General features: G+C 41.7%; 1 protein-coding gene across 14 annotated transcripts in view; it reads left to right on the forward strand.

Annotated features, from left to right (window-relative positions):
* AP3B2 (adaptor related protein complex 3 subunit beta 2) overlaps nt 1-12207 on the forward strand; it is a 129038-nt gene extending 116831 nt beyond the window's left edge. For 10 of the 14 annotated variants that reach the window (XM_040342904.1, XM_040342905.1, XM_040342906.1 and 7 more), the window contains 2 exons: nt 1008-1046; nt 11928-12207. In XM_040342904.1, coding sequence (XP_040198838.1) covers nt 1008-1046; nt 11928-12078 — 190 coding nt within the window. In that variant the 3' untranslated portion in view covers nt 12079-12207. The remainder of the gene's footprint in view (nt 1-1007; nt 1047-11927) is intronic. The other 4 variants (XM_040342909.1, XM_040342908.1, XM_040342910.1 and 1 more) reach the window with 1 other exon arrangement.
* The last annotated feature ends 3085 nt before the right edge of the window (nt 12208-15292 follow it).

Here is a 15292-nt window from a genome sequence, read left to right on the forward strand (position 1 = left end):
CAGGGCGGAACAGCCCTGATTTTCGTGGTCAGCACAGAGAGGGCATAGAGGAAGTGCCAGGTTCAGTTTTTTTTTTTTTTTCCAATAGAGAGGCTGGCAGTGACAATTTAACGTTTTTATTTTACAAGAATAGCGGTGGGGGGCAGGGCCGGGCCGGAGACAGACACGGAGGGAGATGACAGGCAGGAAGGAGGGGCTGAGGGGGGAGAGAGGAGAGCTGAGAGGACAGATACATATAATAATAATAATGTTTACACTTATATAGCGCCAATTACAGCGATGCCGCTGTGTCTAAGCGCTGATAATGGTTGTCATTATTACCCAACTCAATGGTACTCATTTTACCAACCTCGGAAGGATGAAAGGGGCTATATACCTGCCGGGATCGAACCTGCAACCCTTGGGGCACAGGCAATCACAGACTGCTGCAAAGGAGCATTAGCCCCCTGTGCTATCTTACCAGATGGACATACTTTAACCATGGTGGTCAGGGCGGAGCAGCCCTGATTTTCGTGGTCAGCACAGAGAGGGCATACAGGAAGTGCCAGGTTCCGGTTTTTTTTCTTCCAATAGAGATGCTGGCAGTGACAATTTAACGTTTTAATTTTACAAGAATAGCGGTGGGGGGTGGGGCCGGAGACAGACACGGAGGGAGATGGCAGGAAGGAGGGGCTGAGGGGGGAGAGAGGAGAGCTGAGAGGACAGATATGTATGATGGCGGGACATACCTTGACCACGGTGGTCAGAGCAGAGCAGCCCTAATTTTCGTGGTCAGCGCAGAGAGGGCATACAGGAAGTGCCAGGTTCGGGTTTTTTTTTTTTTACAGTTTAGAGTGGTCAGATTACACAGCACAAGCACTATGCTATACAATCTGCTTTAAGGGACCAGAATCTGTATATATTTTTTGGGGGGTTAACAAACACTTTAAGTACAGGTGCATGTTTAAAAATGACATTTCTCTTTATTTTAAGATAATTTTATGCTAACCTGCTGTTTTTTGATCCAGTAACACAGAAGCCCCAGAGGCAGAATCCCCCTGTACAAGGTAGTGGCTCCTTACTGTGCCTCTCTCCTGCTTCTCTTGATCTTGCTTTCCTAATATGAAAGGCATGATGTGTGCACTATCTATGCTTTGCCATTGGCAGTCCTGTGAATCTGCCAGAATGCAGATCTAATACTTTAGCCTATAGCAGTTATTCTCGCTATCCTCAGCTGATGCCTTTTATGATGTGAGATGTATACTGACGTCGCACACTGCCTCTTTGCACCACCCTTAAACTGCAGATAGAGATATATTTATAACTGCTGTGTTACCTTCTGTCTGGAACAAGTCAATGACAATCATATGGTTTTATGTTGCTAAGCAATATACAGAGCTGACGGTTACACAAGAGCAGGTTGCATCTATATTTTAGCTATAAACATACTCATCTAGAGGCTTGTGGCCAATTATCTGAAGGATGTTTTATATGGTGATCCAGAAACAAGAGGCAATTATTCATTTTAAATGATGTTAAATCTTTAGATGTGGATTGAATAGCTTTGTTTTAACCTACGAAGCTCTTTGGTAGCTACAGAGGCTCCAATAATGTCTCACATATATGCATTTCTTGTGAGATGTTGAGTCATAGAAATAGAACTCATAGCCTATAAATTGTTCTGGCATCATTATCGATGTAATGGAATTGACCGGAAGGGTATGGTTTCATAGAGATGTTTGGTCAGCAGTTCAAAGATGATGGCACAGCCACTGGTACTTACTTTAACCACTTCCATACAGGGCACTTACGCACCTTCCCGCCCAAGCCAATTTTTAGCTTTCAGCGCTGTCGCACTTTGAATGACAATTGCGCGGTCATGCTACACTGTACCCAAACAAAATTGGCGTCCTTTTTCCCCACAAATAGAGCTTTCTTTTGGTGGTATTTGATCACCTCTGCGATTATTATTTTTTGCGCAACAACTAAAAAAAGACAGAAAATTTTGAAAAAAAATTAAGTTTTTATTTTTTTCTGTTATTTTTTTTGTAAAAAAGTAAGTTTTCTCTTTCAATTACGGGCACTGATATGGCGGCACTGATGGGCACAGATGAGATGGCACTGATGGACATTGATGAGGTAGTACTGATGGGCACAGATGAGGTGGCACTGATTGGCGGCGCTGGCATGCGGCACTGATGGGCACTCATAGGCGGCACTAATGGGCACACATATGTGGCACTGATGGGCACTTTTAGGCATCACTGATGGGCACTCATGGGCGGCACTCATGGGCGGCACTGATGGGCACTCATGGGCGGCACTGATGGGCACTCATGGGCGGCACTTATGGGTGGCACTGATGGATAATTATGGGTGGCACAGATGGGCACTGATAGGTGGGCACTGGGCATAGATGGGCACTGTGGGGTGGCACTGATGGACACTGTGAGGTGGCACTGATGGACACTGTGGGGTGGCACTGATTTATCCATGTTGCCAGTCAGTGCCCATTTGTGGGCACTGATTGGCATCTTTTTTTTTTTTTACTGCTTTTTTTTTTTTCACTGACTTTTTATTTTTATTTTTTGCCCACTTTTTTTTTTTTTTTGCCCTTCCCTGGTGGTCCATGTGGCGATCCGAGGGGCGGCTGCGATGATAAACAATCAGCGCGAACCCCCCCTGTCAGGAGAGCCGCCGATCGGCTCTCCTCTACTCGCATCTGTCAGACGCGGGTGAGGAAGTGCCATCAACGGCTCTTCCTGTTTACATCGTGATCAGCCCTCCAACCACTTTGCATATTATTATATATATGTATATATATATATATATACAGTGGAACCTTGGATTACAAGCATAATTCGTAGAAGAATGCTCGTAATCCAAAGTACTTGCATATCAAAGCGAGTTTCCCCATAAAAGTCAATGGAAACGAAAATAATAGTTCCGCATTGACTTCAATGGCATGCAATACCGCATGTGGCCAGAGGTGGGGGGCGCCGGAGAGCCACGGAAACGATTGGAAAGGCCAGAGGACAGCACGGAAAACCTCAGAAAGGCTCGGGAATGGAGTATTTCCAAGGTTTTCCGAACGGCTCTGATCGTCTCCGCTTGGCTCCAGGCGCCCCCCCACCTCAGGCCAAATGCGGTACTGCACACTGTGGGCCGGATTCAGATACAAGATACGACGGCGTATATCCAGATACGCCGTGGTATCTCTGAGTGCGGGCCGTCGTATCTATGCGACTGATTCAGAGAATCAGTTACGCATAGATTTCCCTAAGATCCGACTGGTGTAAGTGTCTTACACCGTCGTATCTTAGGCTGCATATTTACGCTTGCCGCTAGGTGGCGCTTCCGTATAGTTACGCAAGGAATATGCTAATTAGGTATTTACGCCGATTCAGAAACGTACGTCCCGCCGGCGCATTTTTTTACTTCGTTTACGTTAGGCTTTTTTCAGCGTTCAGTTACCCCTGCTATATGAGGCGTAGCTAATGTTAAGTATGGACGTCGTTCCCGCGCCCAGTTTTGAAAATTTTACGTCGTTTGCGTAAGTCGTTCATCATTTACGTTCACGTCGAATCCAATACGTCCTTGCGGCGTACTTTGGAGCAATGCACACTGGGATATTTCACGGACGGCGCATGCGCAGTTCACAAAAAACGTAAAATACGCGGGGTCATCTTAAATTTAAATAAAACACGCCCACAACATCCCCATTTGAATTAGGCAGGCTTACGCCGCCACACATACGTTACGCCGCCGTAACTAAGGGCGCAAGTTCTTTCTGCATACGGAACCTGCGCCCAAAGTTACAGCGGCGTAACTTATCTTAGATACGTTACGCCACCCGGAAAGATACACCAATGCATGGGTGCTCAACCTGTGGCTCTCCAGCTGTTGCGGAACTACAATTCCCATGAGGCATTGCAAGCCGCTGACAGGTACAAGCATGTCTCCCAAAGGCTGAGGCATTATGGGAATTGTAGTTTTGCAACAGCTGGAGAGCCACAGGTTGAGCACCCATGGACCAATGTATCTGAATCCGGCCCTGTGGCTTGAATCCTGCTTGTTTTGCGAAACAACACTCGCAAACCGAGTCAGGATTTGTAAAAATACAGCGCTCGTATTGTGAAACGCTCGTTAACCGCGTTACTCGCAGTCTGAGGTTCCACTGTACTGTGATTCTGTACTTGCCAGATATGCCGCAGAAATCTCCCTCCACTGAGTCTGGCTGCAGTCATTTTAACTGTGGGCAGCTGAAGCTGCTGCCTGTTCACTTCCTGGCTTCACAAAGAGACACACCTCCAGCTCTGCAGCTCTCATTGGCCCTTTTATGACTCATCCCCCCCTCCCTTCCTGGCAAACTCTCAGAAGAGTTAAGCCTGGTACACACGATCGGATTTTCTGCGGACAAATCGTAGGACTTATGTCCGATGGGCGTTGGCCAGGAACTTGTATTGCATACAAACGGCAAAGAATTGTCGGCCACCAAACACGAAACTGCGTTGTTTTTCAGCGTTTAGCGCCACCCTTTGGGCAACTTCTGCTAATGTAGTGTTATGGTGAGAATTGCTTCTTAACATGCACATTTGTACTTTCGAGTTTTGTCTGACGGACAATAATCCAACAACACACAATAGTTGGCAGACAATTTTAAAGAACGCGATGCCACATTTGTCCGCAGAAAATCCGACATTTGTCCGATGGAGCATACAAACAGCCTGCCATCACACAATTCTCGTTTGATAATCCGATCGTGTGTACGAGGCTTTAAGGCCCATACACAGGATCGGACTTTTTGACAACAAATGTCCGACGGACCTGTTTTATCGGACAATCCAACCGTCTGTATGCTCCATCGGACAATTGTTTTCGGTTTTTCATTTGACAAATGTTTGCTGTGAATGCTCTCAAACTTTTCGGCAACAAATGTCCGATGGAGGATTATCCGATCGTGTGTACACAAGTTCCATCGGACTAAAGTCCAAAGTACAAACACGCATGCTCAGAACCAATGCTAAAGATCAGACAACAATAGCAGAAGTTGCCCAAAGGGTGGCGGTAAAGAGCTGAAAAACCACGTGATTTGGTGAATGTTGGCTGAAAACGTCCTGGCATGTGTATGCAGAACAAGTTCACGGCCAACGCCCATTTGGACCAAAATCCACGGAAAAGTCAGATGGAAGTCCGATCGTGTGTATGAGGCTAGAGAGAGAGCTGTGCATGATGTCATAAGCCTAGGCTATTTACCAGACAAGAAACAGGAAGTGGGCTGTATAAGGTATTTACTGGCAGAAAAAAAAAAATTTTACTATCCAAAGGGGTTGTAAAGGTAAAGTTTTTTTTCCCTAAATAGCTTCCTTTACCTTAGTGCAGTCCTTCTTCACTTACCTCATCCTTCCATTTTGCTTTTAAATGTCCTTATTTCTTCTGAGAAATCCTCACTTCCTGTTCTTCTGTCTGTAACTCCACACAGTAATGCAAGGCTTTCTCCCTGGTGTGGAGAAAGCCTCTTGAGGGGGCGAGCAGGCAAGTCAGGATGCTCTCTACTTTTCAGATAGAGAAAGGAGCTGTGTGTTAGTGGGCGTCCTGACACTCCTGCTCTCCCCCTCAAGAGGCTTTCTCCACACCAGGAAGAAAGCCTTGCATTACGGTGTGTAGTTACAGACAGAAGAACAGGAAGTGAGGATTTCTCAGAAGAAATAAGGACATTTAAAAGCAAAATGGAAGGATGAGGTAAGTGAATGAGGACTGCACTAAAGTAAAGGAAGCCATTTAGGGAAAACATTTTTTACCTTTACAACCCCTTTAAGACAACAAGGGCAGAAGATTAACCACTTAAGCCCCGGACCAAAATGCTGCCTAAAGACCCAAGGGGTTTTTACAGTTCGGGACTGCGTCGCTTTAACAGACAATTGCGCGGTCGTGCGACGTGGCTCCCAAACAAAATTGGCGTCTTTTTTCCCCCACAAATAGAGCTTTCTTTTGGTGGTTAAAACTAGGTGAACCTCCTGCGCTGTGTTGGATAGATGGGAAAGGGAGGGAGGTGATGGGGGGCCAGTGGGTGAAAGTGGACACTGCAGCAAACAAAGAAAATCTGTCCAATACAGACAGTGAAAGTGTTTGAAAAGGGTGTATATATGTCTGCGCTGTGAATTACACTAGTGTTGGGGGGAGGGGAAAGGGTGGGGTATTGTGGACCTGGGAGGTGAAAAACTATACAGACAAAAAATAGAAGGGACCTACGTGGCAGTCTCTAGGTGCAGTCCTAACTGGACTGTGTTAAAAGTCTATAGTGGAAATTCTTCAGTGAAAAGCCAAATATATACATAAAAAAGAAAATGTAAAATAATAGGAAAAGTCCCGGATTAATCCAAGTAGATACAAAACATTTCCAAGTGGAGTAAATGGAATGGGTGGATGATTGAAAGTGAAAATAAAATCCAAATGTAAGTGGGTGGAAATGTGCAGTCTGAACAGATCCACAAAAGCATGCAGCCCACACCACAAGTGATCTGGTCAGCTTACCTCCCAGCTGTCACTTAAAACCAAAGACAGTTACCAATGTTCCAGATTCCTGTTGGGTACGTATCACTCTGTATAATCTCGGTGATTGGTCATACATAAGGGAGAGAAAATATAAGGTGTAACCTGGTCCTCCTGTCACATATAATAAAAAAGGTTGTAGCCAAGGTGGGTAAGTATACACTTACACTACTTACACAACGTGTAAGAAAAGGGAGCCTATCTCCACGAGCGCCGAGCTCGTCTCTCTAACTTCTCTCCGTCTCAGCCTCTTAGTCCCTCAGTGTCCTCCAAGCCGATTACTCGTGGTGAAATGGAAGAAACCGGGGTAGGGAGAAGTGAGAGAGGGGGGGGCACATCGCGTAAATGGTACAAAAAGGAGTCAATGAAAGCACAAAAAAACTGTAAAAACTCACATGGAGCAGTGAGGAAACGATCGCAAATCCACGAGCGCTTTCATTGACTCCTTTTTGTACCATTTACGCGATGTGCCCCCCCCTCTCTCACTTCTCCCTACCCCGGTTTCTTCCATTTCACCACGAGTAATCGGCTTGGAGGACACTGAGGGACTAAGAGGCTGAGACGGAGAGAAGTTAGAGAGACGAGCTCGGCGCTCGTGGAGATAGGCTCCCTTTTCTTACACGTTGTGTAAGTAGTGTAAGTGTATACTTACCCACCTTGGCTACAACCTTTTTTATTATATGTGACAGGAGGACCAGGTTACACCTTATATTTTCTCTCCCTTATGTATGACCAATCACCGAGATTATACAGAGTGATACGTACCCAACAGGAATCTGGAACATTGGTAACTGTCTTTGGTTTTAAGTGACAGCTGGGAGGTAAGCTGACCAGATCACTTGTGGTGTGGGCTGCATGCTTTTGTGGATCTGTTCAGACTGCACATTTCCACCCACTTACATTTGGATTTTATTTTCACTTTCAATCATCCACCCATTCCATTTACTCCACTTGGAAATGTTTTGTATCTACTTGGATTAATCCGGGACTTTTCCTATTATTTTACATTTTCTTTTTTATGTATATATTTGGCTTTTCACTGAAGAATTTCCACTATAGACTTTTAACACAGTCCAGTTAGGACTGCACCTAGAGACTGCCACGTAGGTCCCTTCTATTTTTTGTCTGTATAGTTTTTCACCTCCCAGGTCCACAATACCCCACCCTTTCCCCTCCCCCCCCCCCCTCCCCTCCCCCCAACACTAGTGTAATTCACAGCGCAGACATATATACACCCTTTTCAATTTCTTTTGGTGGTATTTCATCACCTCTGCGGTTTTTATTGTTTGCGCTATAAACAAAAATAGAGCGACAATTTTGAAAAAAATGCAATATTTTTTACTTTTTGCTATAATAAATATCCCCCAAAAACATATATAACATTTTTTTTCCTCAGTTTAGGCCGATACGTATTCTTCTACCTATTTTTGGTAAAAAAAATCGCAATAATCGTTTATCGGTTGGTTTGCGCAAAATTTATAGTGTTTACAAAATAGGGGATAGTTTTTTTGCATTTTTATTTATTTTATTTTTTTTACTACTAATGGCGGCGATCAGCGATTTTTTTCGTGACTGCGACATTATGGCGGACACTTCGGACAATTTTGACACATTTTTGGGACAATTGTCATTTTCACAGCAAAAAATGCATTTAAATTGCATTCTTTATTGTGAAAATGACAGTTGCAGTTTGGGAGTTAAACACAGGGGGCGCTGTAACATTTAGGGATCACTGTGTATGTGTTTACTAGTGTAGGGGGGTGTGGCTGTAGGAATGACGTCATCGATCGTGTCTTCCCTATAAAGGGGATGACGCGATCGATGTGCCGACACAGTGAAGCACGGGGAAGCCGTGTTTACACACGGCTCTCCCCGTTCTTCAGCTCCGGGGAGCAATCGCGACGGAGCGGCTATAAACGAATAGCCGCGCCGTCGTCCCGTATCGCTCCTGAAGCCACAGGGACCGCCGCATGTACCGGGGGGTGTCCCGATCGGGCCCAAGTCAAGCAGAGGACTTATATATACGTTGATGTGCCTGCCTGTGCCATTCTGCTGACGTATATGTACATGAGGCGGTCCTTAAGTGGTTAAATAGATGGAAAGATGAAAAAATGACTGACGTTCCGCTTTAATCTGACTAATCCGGAGCTACTGATCTACTGCTAATTTAGATTAAATGTCCAGTGAGAAGGAGGCCTTGCTGGCATCACTCATAGCCTGAGATCCTACAGGAAGTCTTGTGTCATCCTGTCAAAATGGACCATTATGCCGCGTACACACAACCGTTTTTCATGACGAGAAAAATAAAAAAATTTAAATTGGTCATTAAAAACGGTCGTGTGTGGGCTTTAAGGACGGGGAAAAAACGTGCATGTTTAGAAGCAAGTTATGAGACGGGAGCGCTCGCTCTGGTAAAACTAGCGTTTGTAATGGAGATAGTACATTCGTCACGCTGTAACAGACTGAAAAGCACGAAGACTGAAAAGCGCGAATCGTCTCTCACCAAACTTTTACTAACATGAAATCAGCAAAAGCAGCCCAAAGGGTGGCGCCATCCGAATGGTACTTCCCCTTTACAGTGCTGTCGTATGTGTTGTACGTCACCGCGCTTTGCTCGATCGTGTGTATGCAAGGCAGGCTTGACAAGAATCACGTCGAGAAAAACGTCGTTTTTCCCATGACATTAAAAATGGTCACGTGTAAGCAGCATAAGGACTAGTAAGTAATTACCCTATAACACAGGATTTGTACAGAGCAGATCCTGATATACTTAACAATGCTGTGTTCTAACAAGATCAAAGCTTACTGCTGTTAACGCAAACCATATCTAAAGTTGTAATTATGTCTTATTTGCTGAGGTTTGAAAGCGTTCAGGCTCCAAATTAATTACTGGGCCTAATCTTACAGGTTGATGTCTCTCGGGCATCTCATAATGCCTGCCGTTTTTGTTATTAAGTTCCTGTACAATGTCAGGGATGCAATTGTCCAATCAGGCTTATTTATTACAGATGCGAAAATTGCTAAATTAAATTAAATAAACAATTAATAAACGTAACCAAAACAGAGTACAGGAATTAATATTTAAATATATATAAATATAATAGAATAAACATAGTTCTAGCAATAAAAATAGATTAGTAGGGAGCTGGTCCTGTTACAAAACACCTCTCAGAGTCTCTGCCTATGTGAAGAGGGGGTGTGCCTTTCCTCCAATCAGCAATTTTATCTATCTTGGCTGTATGCCCAGACATCACACTCTGTGTTAAACAGGAAGAGAACATTTCCTAACATAATCTGAACTTTCTAAACAGTATATAAATGTGAAGACAGCAGATATACATTTAAAACATATGTTGGGAGATTTGGTTAATCTCTGTGTATCATCTGGGGCTGTTCACTTCACTGGGTGTATGGAGGGTTTACACCCACTTTAAGTTTATATGTTACTTGTCCTGCACATCCTTTCAATCATTACAATTCTATACAATAAGAAATGTTAGGCTGTTTTTATCTGATGTGTCCGAGAATTTGTCAGGAGTTTTCAGGCTGATAACAGAGGAACGGGTCAGGAGAGAGCTATGGGACTTGGCTCTTTGAAGAGAGATAACAAAACACTGCAGATACATGTGCCCAGCTCAAATTTCATGAATTGGGTTTACATCCCCTTAAATGTTATTCAGGACTGATGTCTGATACCAAACACACACTTTCATTTACATTCTATTTCTCTTTATGGATGATGGCACTGCAATTATTTTAACTTCTAAGTACCTTTTTCCTAATCCATATACAGCTGTCACATGACCCAGATCTTTCCCAGCTTTTCTGCAGGGAAACATAAGCAGGAGGATCTTCTAGTCCTCTGCTGCTGGTCACATGTTCAAAAAAAAAAAACAGCCTTAAAGATTACAGAGTAAAAATAAATAATTATTTTTAATAAACAGTTTTAAATTGTCATACAAATATGTATTTGAAATCAAATCTTTATTATTTTTTTGGCTGTGTCTCGCCCCTCCTGAAATAGGAGGGAGGTGAAGACTCCAATAATCGACATGTAATATCATGTGTTTAGCTGGTTAGTGGGCATGGAGGAGGAGGGAGTGGGCTGTCGTTTACCACTGTGTATACACCCACATGTGTGACTTTATAGTCGCATGGGCTGCTCAGATGTGATAGGTAGGAAATGCTCAGCATAGAAACGCACTGAAAACTGAGCATGTGCAGAGTTGCCACCACAGCTGAAAAATCCCTAGCTGAATTGTGGACAGAAGGTGGAGATAGAAAACAGTAGTGTAACGGAACGTCCCACACTCCGCTTGAGTGCTTCCATCATATACCACTTCCTATAAGTCTGGATATAGATATCAGATATTCCAGCTGCTCACAAGCACACAACGAGACGAGACTTGTTTGTCTGCTGAACATGGAGTGTTTAATAGAACCAAGAATACAACCTTATATACAGTTAAAGAGGCAACCAGAACATAAATTAACATGAGCTAATTAACTAATCATTTACCCAGACTAGGCGACTCATAGATGTGACCTTTCAGGCCTCGTACACACGACCGAGTTTCTCTGCAAAAACCAGCAAGAAACTTGCTGGGAGATATTTTTTTGCCGAGGAAACCGGTCGTGTGTACATTTTCGTCGAGGAAACTGTCGAGAAACTCGACGAGCCAAAAAGAGAGCATGTTCTCTATTTCCTTGACGGGAATGGAGAAAATTGGCTTGTCAAGTTCCTCGACAACCTAACAAGGAACTCGATGAGGAAAACGATGTGTTTCGCCCGTCGAGTTCCTCGGTCGTGTGTACAAGGCTTTACGTCTCCTCTCTCACCTGCGATACAATACACATTATCATAAGTGTAAACACAGGACATCTTCACACAGTAGCAAGGTCAATTAGCACAGAGAACCGACAGATGGCTGGAGGTGACGCCATTAGCATCTCCTTACACTGTATGTCACAACAGTATGAATCAGTCACTCTAATATGGCATATACAGGGTCCCCAGGGATACAGCTCACAAAGAGCACCGTTCCCCCAAATGCCAGGGCCCATGATCCCAAGGCAAGAGGCGAGCATTCAGTCCCCTCCAAAAGCCTCTGTCCCAGGTGAGTCTGTCACAAGTAGTATCAATCATTTTATTTGCAGAATACCGAAAACAAATCTCATAGTGAGTATGAACAGCATGTAATACAGCATTTATCGATCGTTTTTTATGATGTAGGTTTAGTGACACTATAACACACTCGTGATTTTTACACCAGTCCTTTTGCAAAGCATTATCTATATCTCACAATACAGCTTTTCTCTAAACCATCGAAATTTTGAATAATAAAATAACTGTTTTCTCACAATAGCTAACTCAGCTTCCTGCTTTACCATTTTAGATTCGCAGCCAAGACAGTAACCAGTGGAACGCTTGTCCTGGTGACGCTGACTATGAAAGACGCTTCTCCTGCACTGCTGACTATTAATAGTGAAAAAATGGTGATTGCAACGATGTTGGCAAAGGACATTGTGCAAGCATTGACTCAGTGATGTTTGTAATATGGCGACCCCAAGACTTGGTTTTAATCCCGGATACAGCATCAAGAGATCGATATGTTGATGTATGAAGATCAGATGTGACCTCTTGCAGTCTTATCATTGCTGCTAACACAATCACACTCAACAAGATGGTTTGTCTCCGCAGAATCCATCCCGGCCAATAGAAAATCCTGAACAGTCACCACGTCAGAGGACTTTTGTATGCGCCAAGTGTTGTAAGCTTGGTGACACAATGAGTCATCCCACATTTTGCATATACAGTCAGACTTGGAATGACCATCACCACAACCATTATCTACAAAGAGGGCTTCATTTCCATGGACGTTTTTGGACGTTTTAACAGCCACTTTTTTGAGCTTTTTTTGCAGCTTAAAAACAGCTCTCCATGTTGGTCTATGGCCTCATGCCCACCATGACGTTTTTCAGCTGTAGATGGCTGAGCCGTTTTTAAGCTGCAAAAAAAAAACCAGGACCAGTGCGTAAAGAGCTGTAAAAACGCCCAAAAACGCGCAAAACGCAAAAAAACTCTACCGCTGCGTTTTTGAGCTCCAGCTCAAAAAAAAAAAATGTTTACAAAAAAAAAACATGGACAGGCATTTTTAAGCTGTAAAAAAGGCTAAAAAAAGTGGCTGTAAAAACGTCCATGGAAATGAAGACCAATGCTAAAAATGACTCCCCGTAATTGAATAGGCTAGTCTAGAGGATCCGATCCCAGAACATGGTCACACACAGAATGGATCCAAAAGGGTAATTGTGTCCAAATTCCCAGAATTAGGCAAAAAAAAATTTCAGTCAAGTGCCCTGGTGAATTCTGTATCATTCTTTTGGCCTTTGATACGATTGGTAGATTATAGAGGAAAATGGTAGACATGTGCAGAACAAAAAAAAATTTTTTGTTTCGATTCGTTATATACATAAACTATTTTATTTCAAGTTGTTCCATTCGTTTAATTCGTTTTCAGAATTAGTTTCATTTATTCGTTTTTTGAATCGATTCCAATTCGGATTGATTCGAAACGTTTTCAAATCAATTTCGAAAAGTTTTAGAATTCACAATTTTTTCAAATTCGAATCGTATTCAAATAGTTTTCCAATTTTCAAGTAGAATAAAATAGGATAGAAAAAAATAAAGGCATAGAATAGAAAGAAAAATAATAGAATAGAAAAGAATATAACAGACTAAAAGAATATAATATAATTGAGTAAAACAGAACAAAATAGGATAGAAAATAAAAGAACAGAATAGAAAGGAATAGAATAAAATAGAAAGATTATAACCATCTTCTGAAAATTCAAAAAGAATATAATTAAAAAAACAATAGATTAGAATAGAAATAATATAACCATTTTCCAAAATACAAATAGAATCAATTTGATTTTGAATAGAATAGAAAAGAATAGAAAATAACACAATAGGATAGAAAAAAACAATAGAATAGAATAAATATAACCATCTTCCTATTCTAATCTATTATTTTCTATTCTATTCAAATTCAAATTGATTCTATTGGAATTTTGGTAAATGGTTTCATTCTTGCTATTTTATTGTTTTTTTTTAATTATACTCTTTTTTATTTGTTTATTCCATTGTATTTATTTCTATTCCATTATTATATTTTCTGGGGCAGATCCACAAAGATCTGCCCCGGCGCATCGTATCTGAGATACGCTACGCCGCTGTACCTTACCTGGCTTTGGTTCGAATCCATAAAGATTTTGCGCCATAAGTTACGGCGGCGTAGTGTATCTCAATCGGCCTAACGGCGCGGAATTCAAATTGGGCGAGTAGGGGACGTGTTTCATTTAAATGAAGCGCGTCCCCACGCCGAACGAACTGCGCATGCGCCGTCCCTAAATTTTCCGCCGTGCATTGCGCGAAATGACGTCGCAAGGACGTCATTGGTTTTGACCTGGACGTAAATTACGTCCATCCCGATTCACGAACGACTTACGGAAAAAAAAAAAATTTTTTTTTGAAATTATACACAGGAACGACGGCCATACTTAACATTGAGTACGCCACGAAATAGCAGCTTTAACTATACGCCGAAAAAAGCCGACTAGAGACGACGTAAAGGAATGCGCCGGCCGCTCGTACGTTCGTGGATCGTCGGAAATAGCTAATTTGCATACTCGACGCGGAAAACGAAGGGAACGCCACCCAGCGGACACCGAAGAATTGCATCTTAGATCCGAAGGTGTACAAAGCCGTACGCCTGTCGGATCTAACCCAGATGCCGTCGTATCTTGTTTTGAGGATTCAAAACAACGATACGACGTGGGAAATTTGAAAGTACGCCGGCGTATCAGTAGATACGCCGGCGTACTCTCTCTGTGGATCTGCCCCTCTATTCTATTTTTTTCTATTATATTCTTTGCAAAATTTGATTTTCGGAAGATGGTTCTATTCTTTCTATTCTATTCTGTCGTTTTTTTTCTATACTATTCTGTTATTTTCTATTCAAATTTAAATTTTATCTATTTCAATTTTGGGAAATGGTTATATTCTTTCTATTCTGGTCTATTCTATTATATTTTTTTATTCTATTCTATTATAGTCTATTCTATTCTTTTTTTCTATTCTATTATTTTCTAATCTATTATTTTCTTATGTATTCATTCTATTTGAAATTTGAATTTCAGAAGATGGTTATATACTTTCTATGTTATTATATTCTATTATATTGTAGTCTAGTCTATTCTTTTATTTTCTATTTTCTTCTGTTTTACTATATCATCTTCTATTCTTTTATTTTCTGTTGTATTCTATTTTTATTTATTTATTTATATTATTTTTTTTTATTCTATTCCTTTATTTTCTATTCTATTTGATTCTCTTTGAAAATTGGAAAACTATTTGAATTTGAAAACTATTTGAATTTTGTCCAAAAATGTTTTACGTTATTTCGGATTTGTTTAAAATTGGTACAATTGTAATTCAGAAATTCGGATACTTTTGAATTTCCAAAAAAATTTAATTTGTCCAAATTTTAATTTGCAAACAAAACGCACATGTCTACAAAATGGCCTTATAGCGTAAAAACCTTCATGCCCAATAATAATTGTGTAAATTTCCTACAAGATGTAAGTCTGTAGAGGGTAATTATTGGTAGAGATTATATATGTGTGTGTTATATTTATCTTTTGAAGGGAAGCAACAGTTTTATAGATCTCTAGTGAAGCTGAATAAAAGTGAAAGTGTGCT

Source organism: Rana temporaria, chromosome 3 (genome assembly GCF_905171775.1).
Source record: "Rana temporaria chromosome 3, aRanTem1.1, whole genome shotgun sequence".
Taxonomy (NCBI): domain Eukaryota; kingdom Metazoa; phylum Chordata; class Amphibia; order Anura; family Ranidae; genus Rana; species Rana temporaria.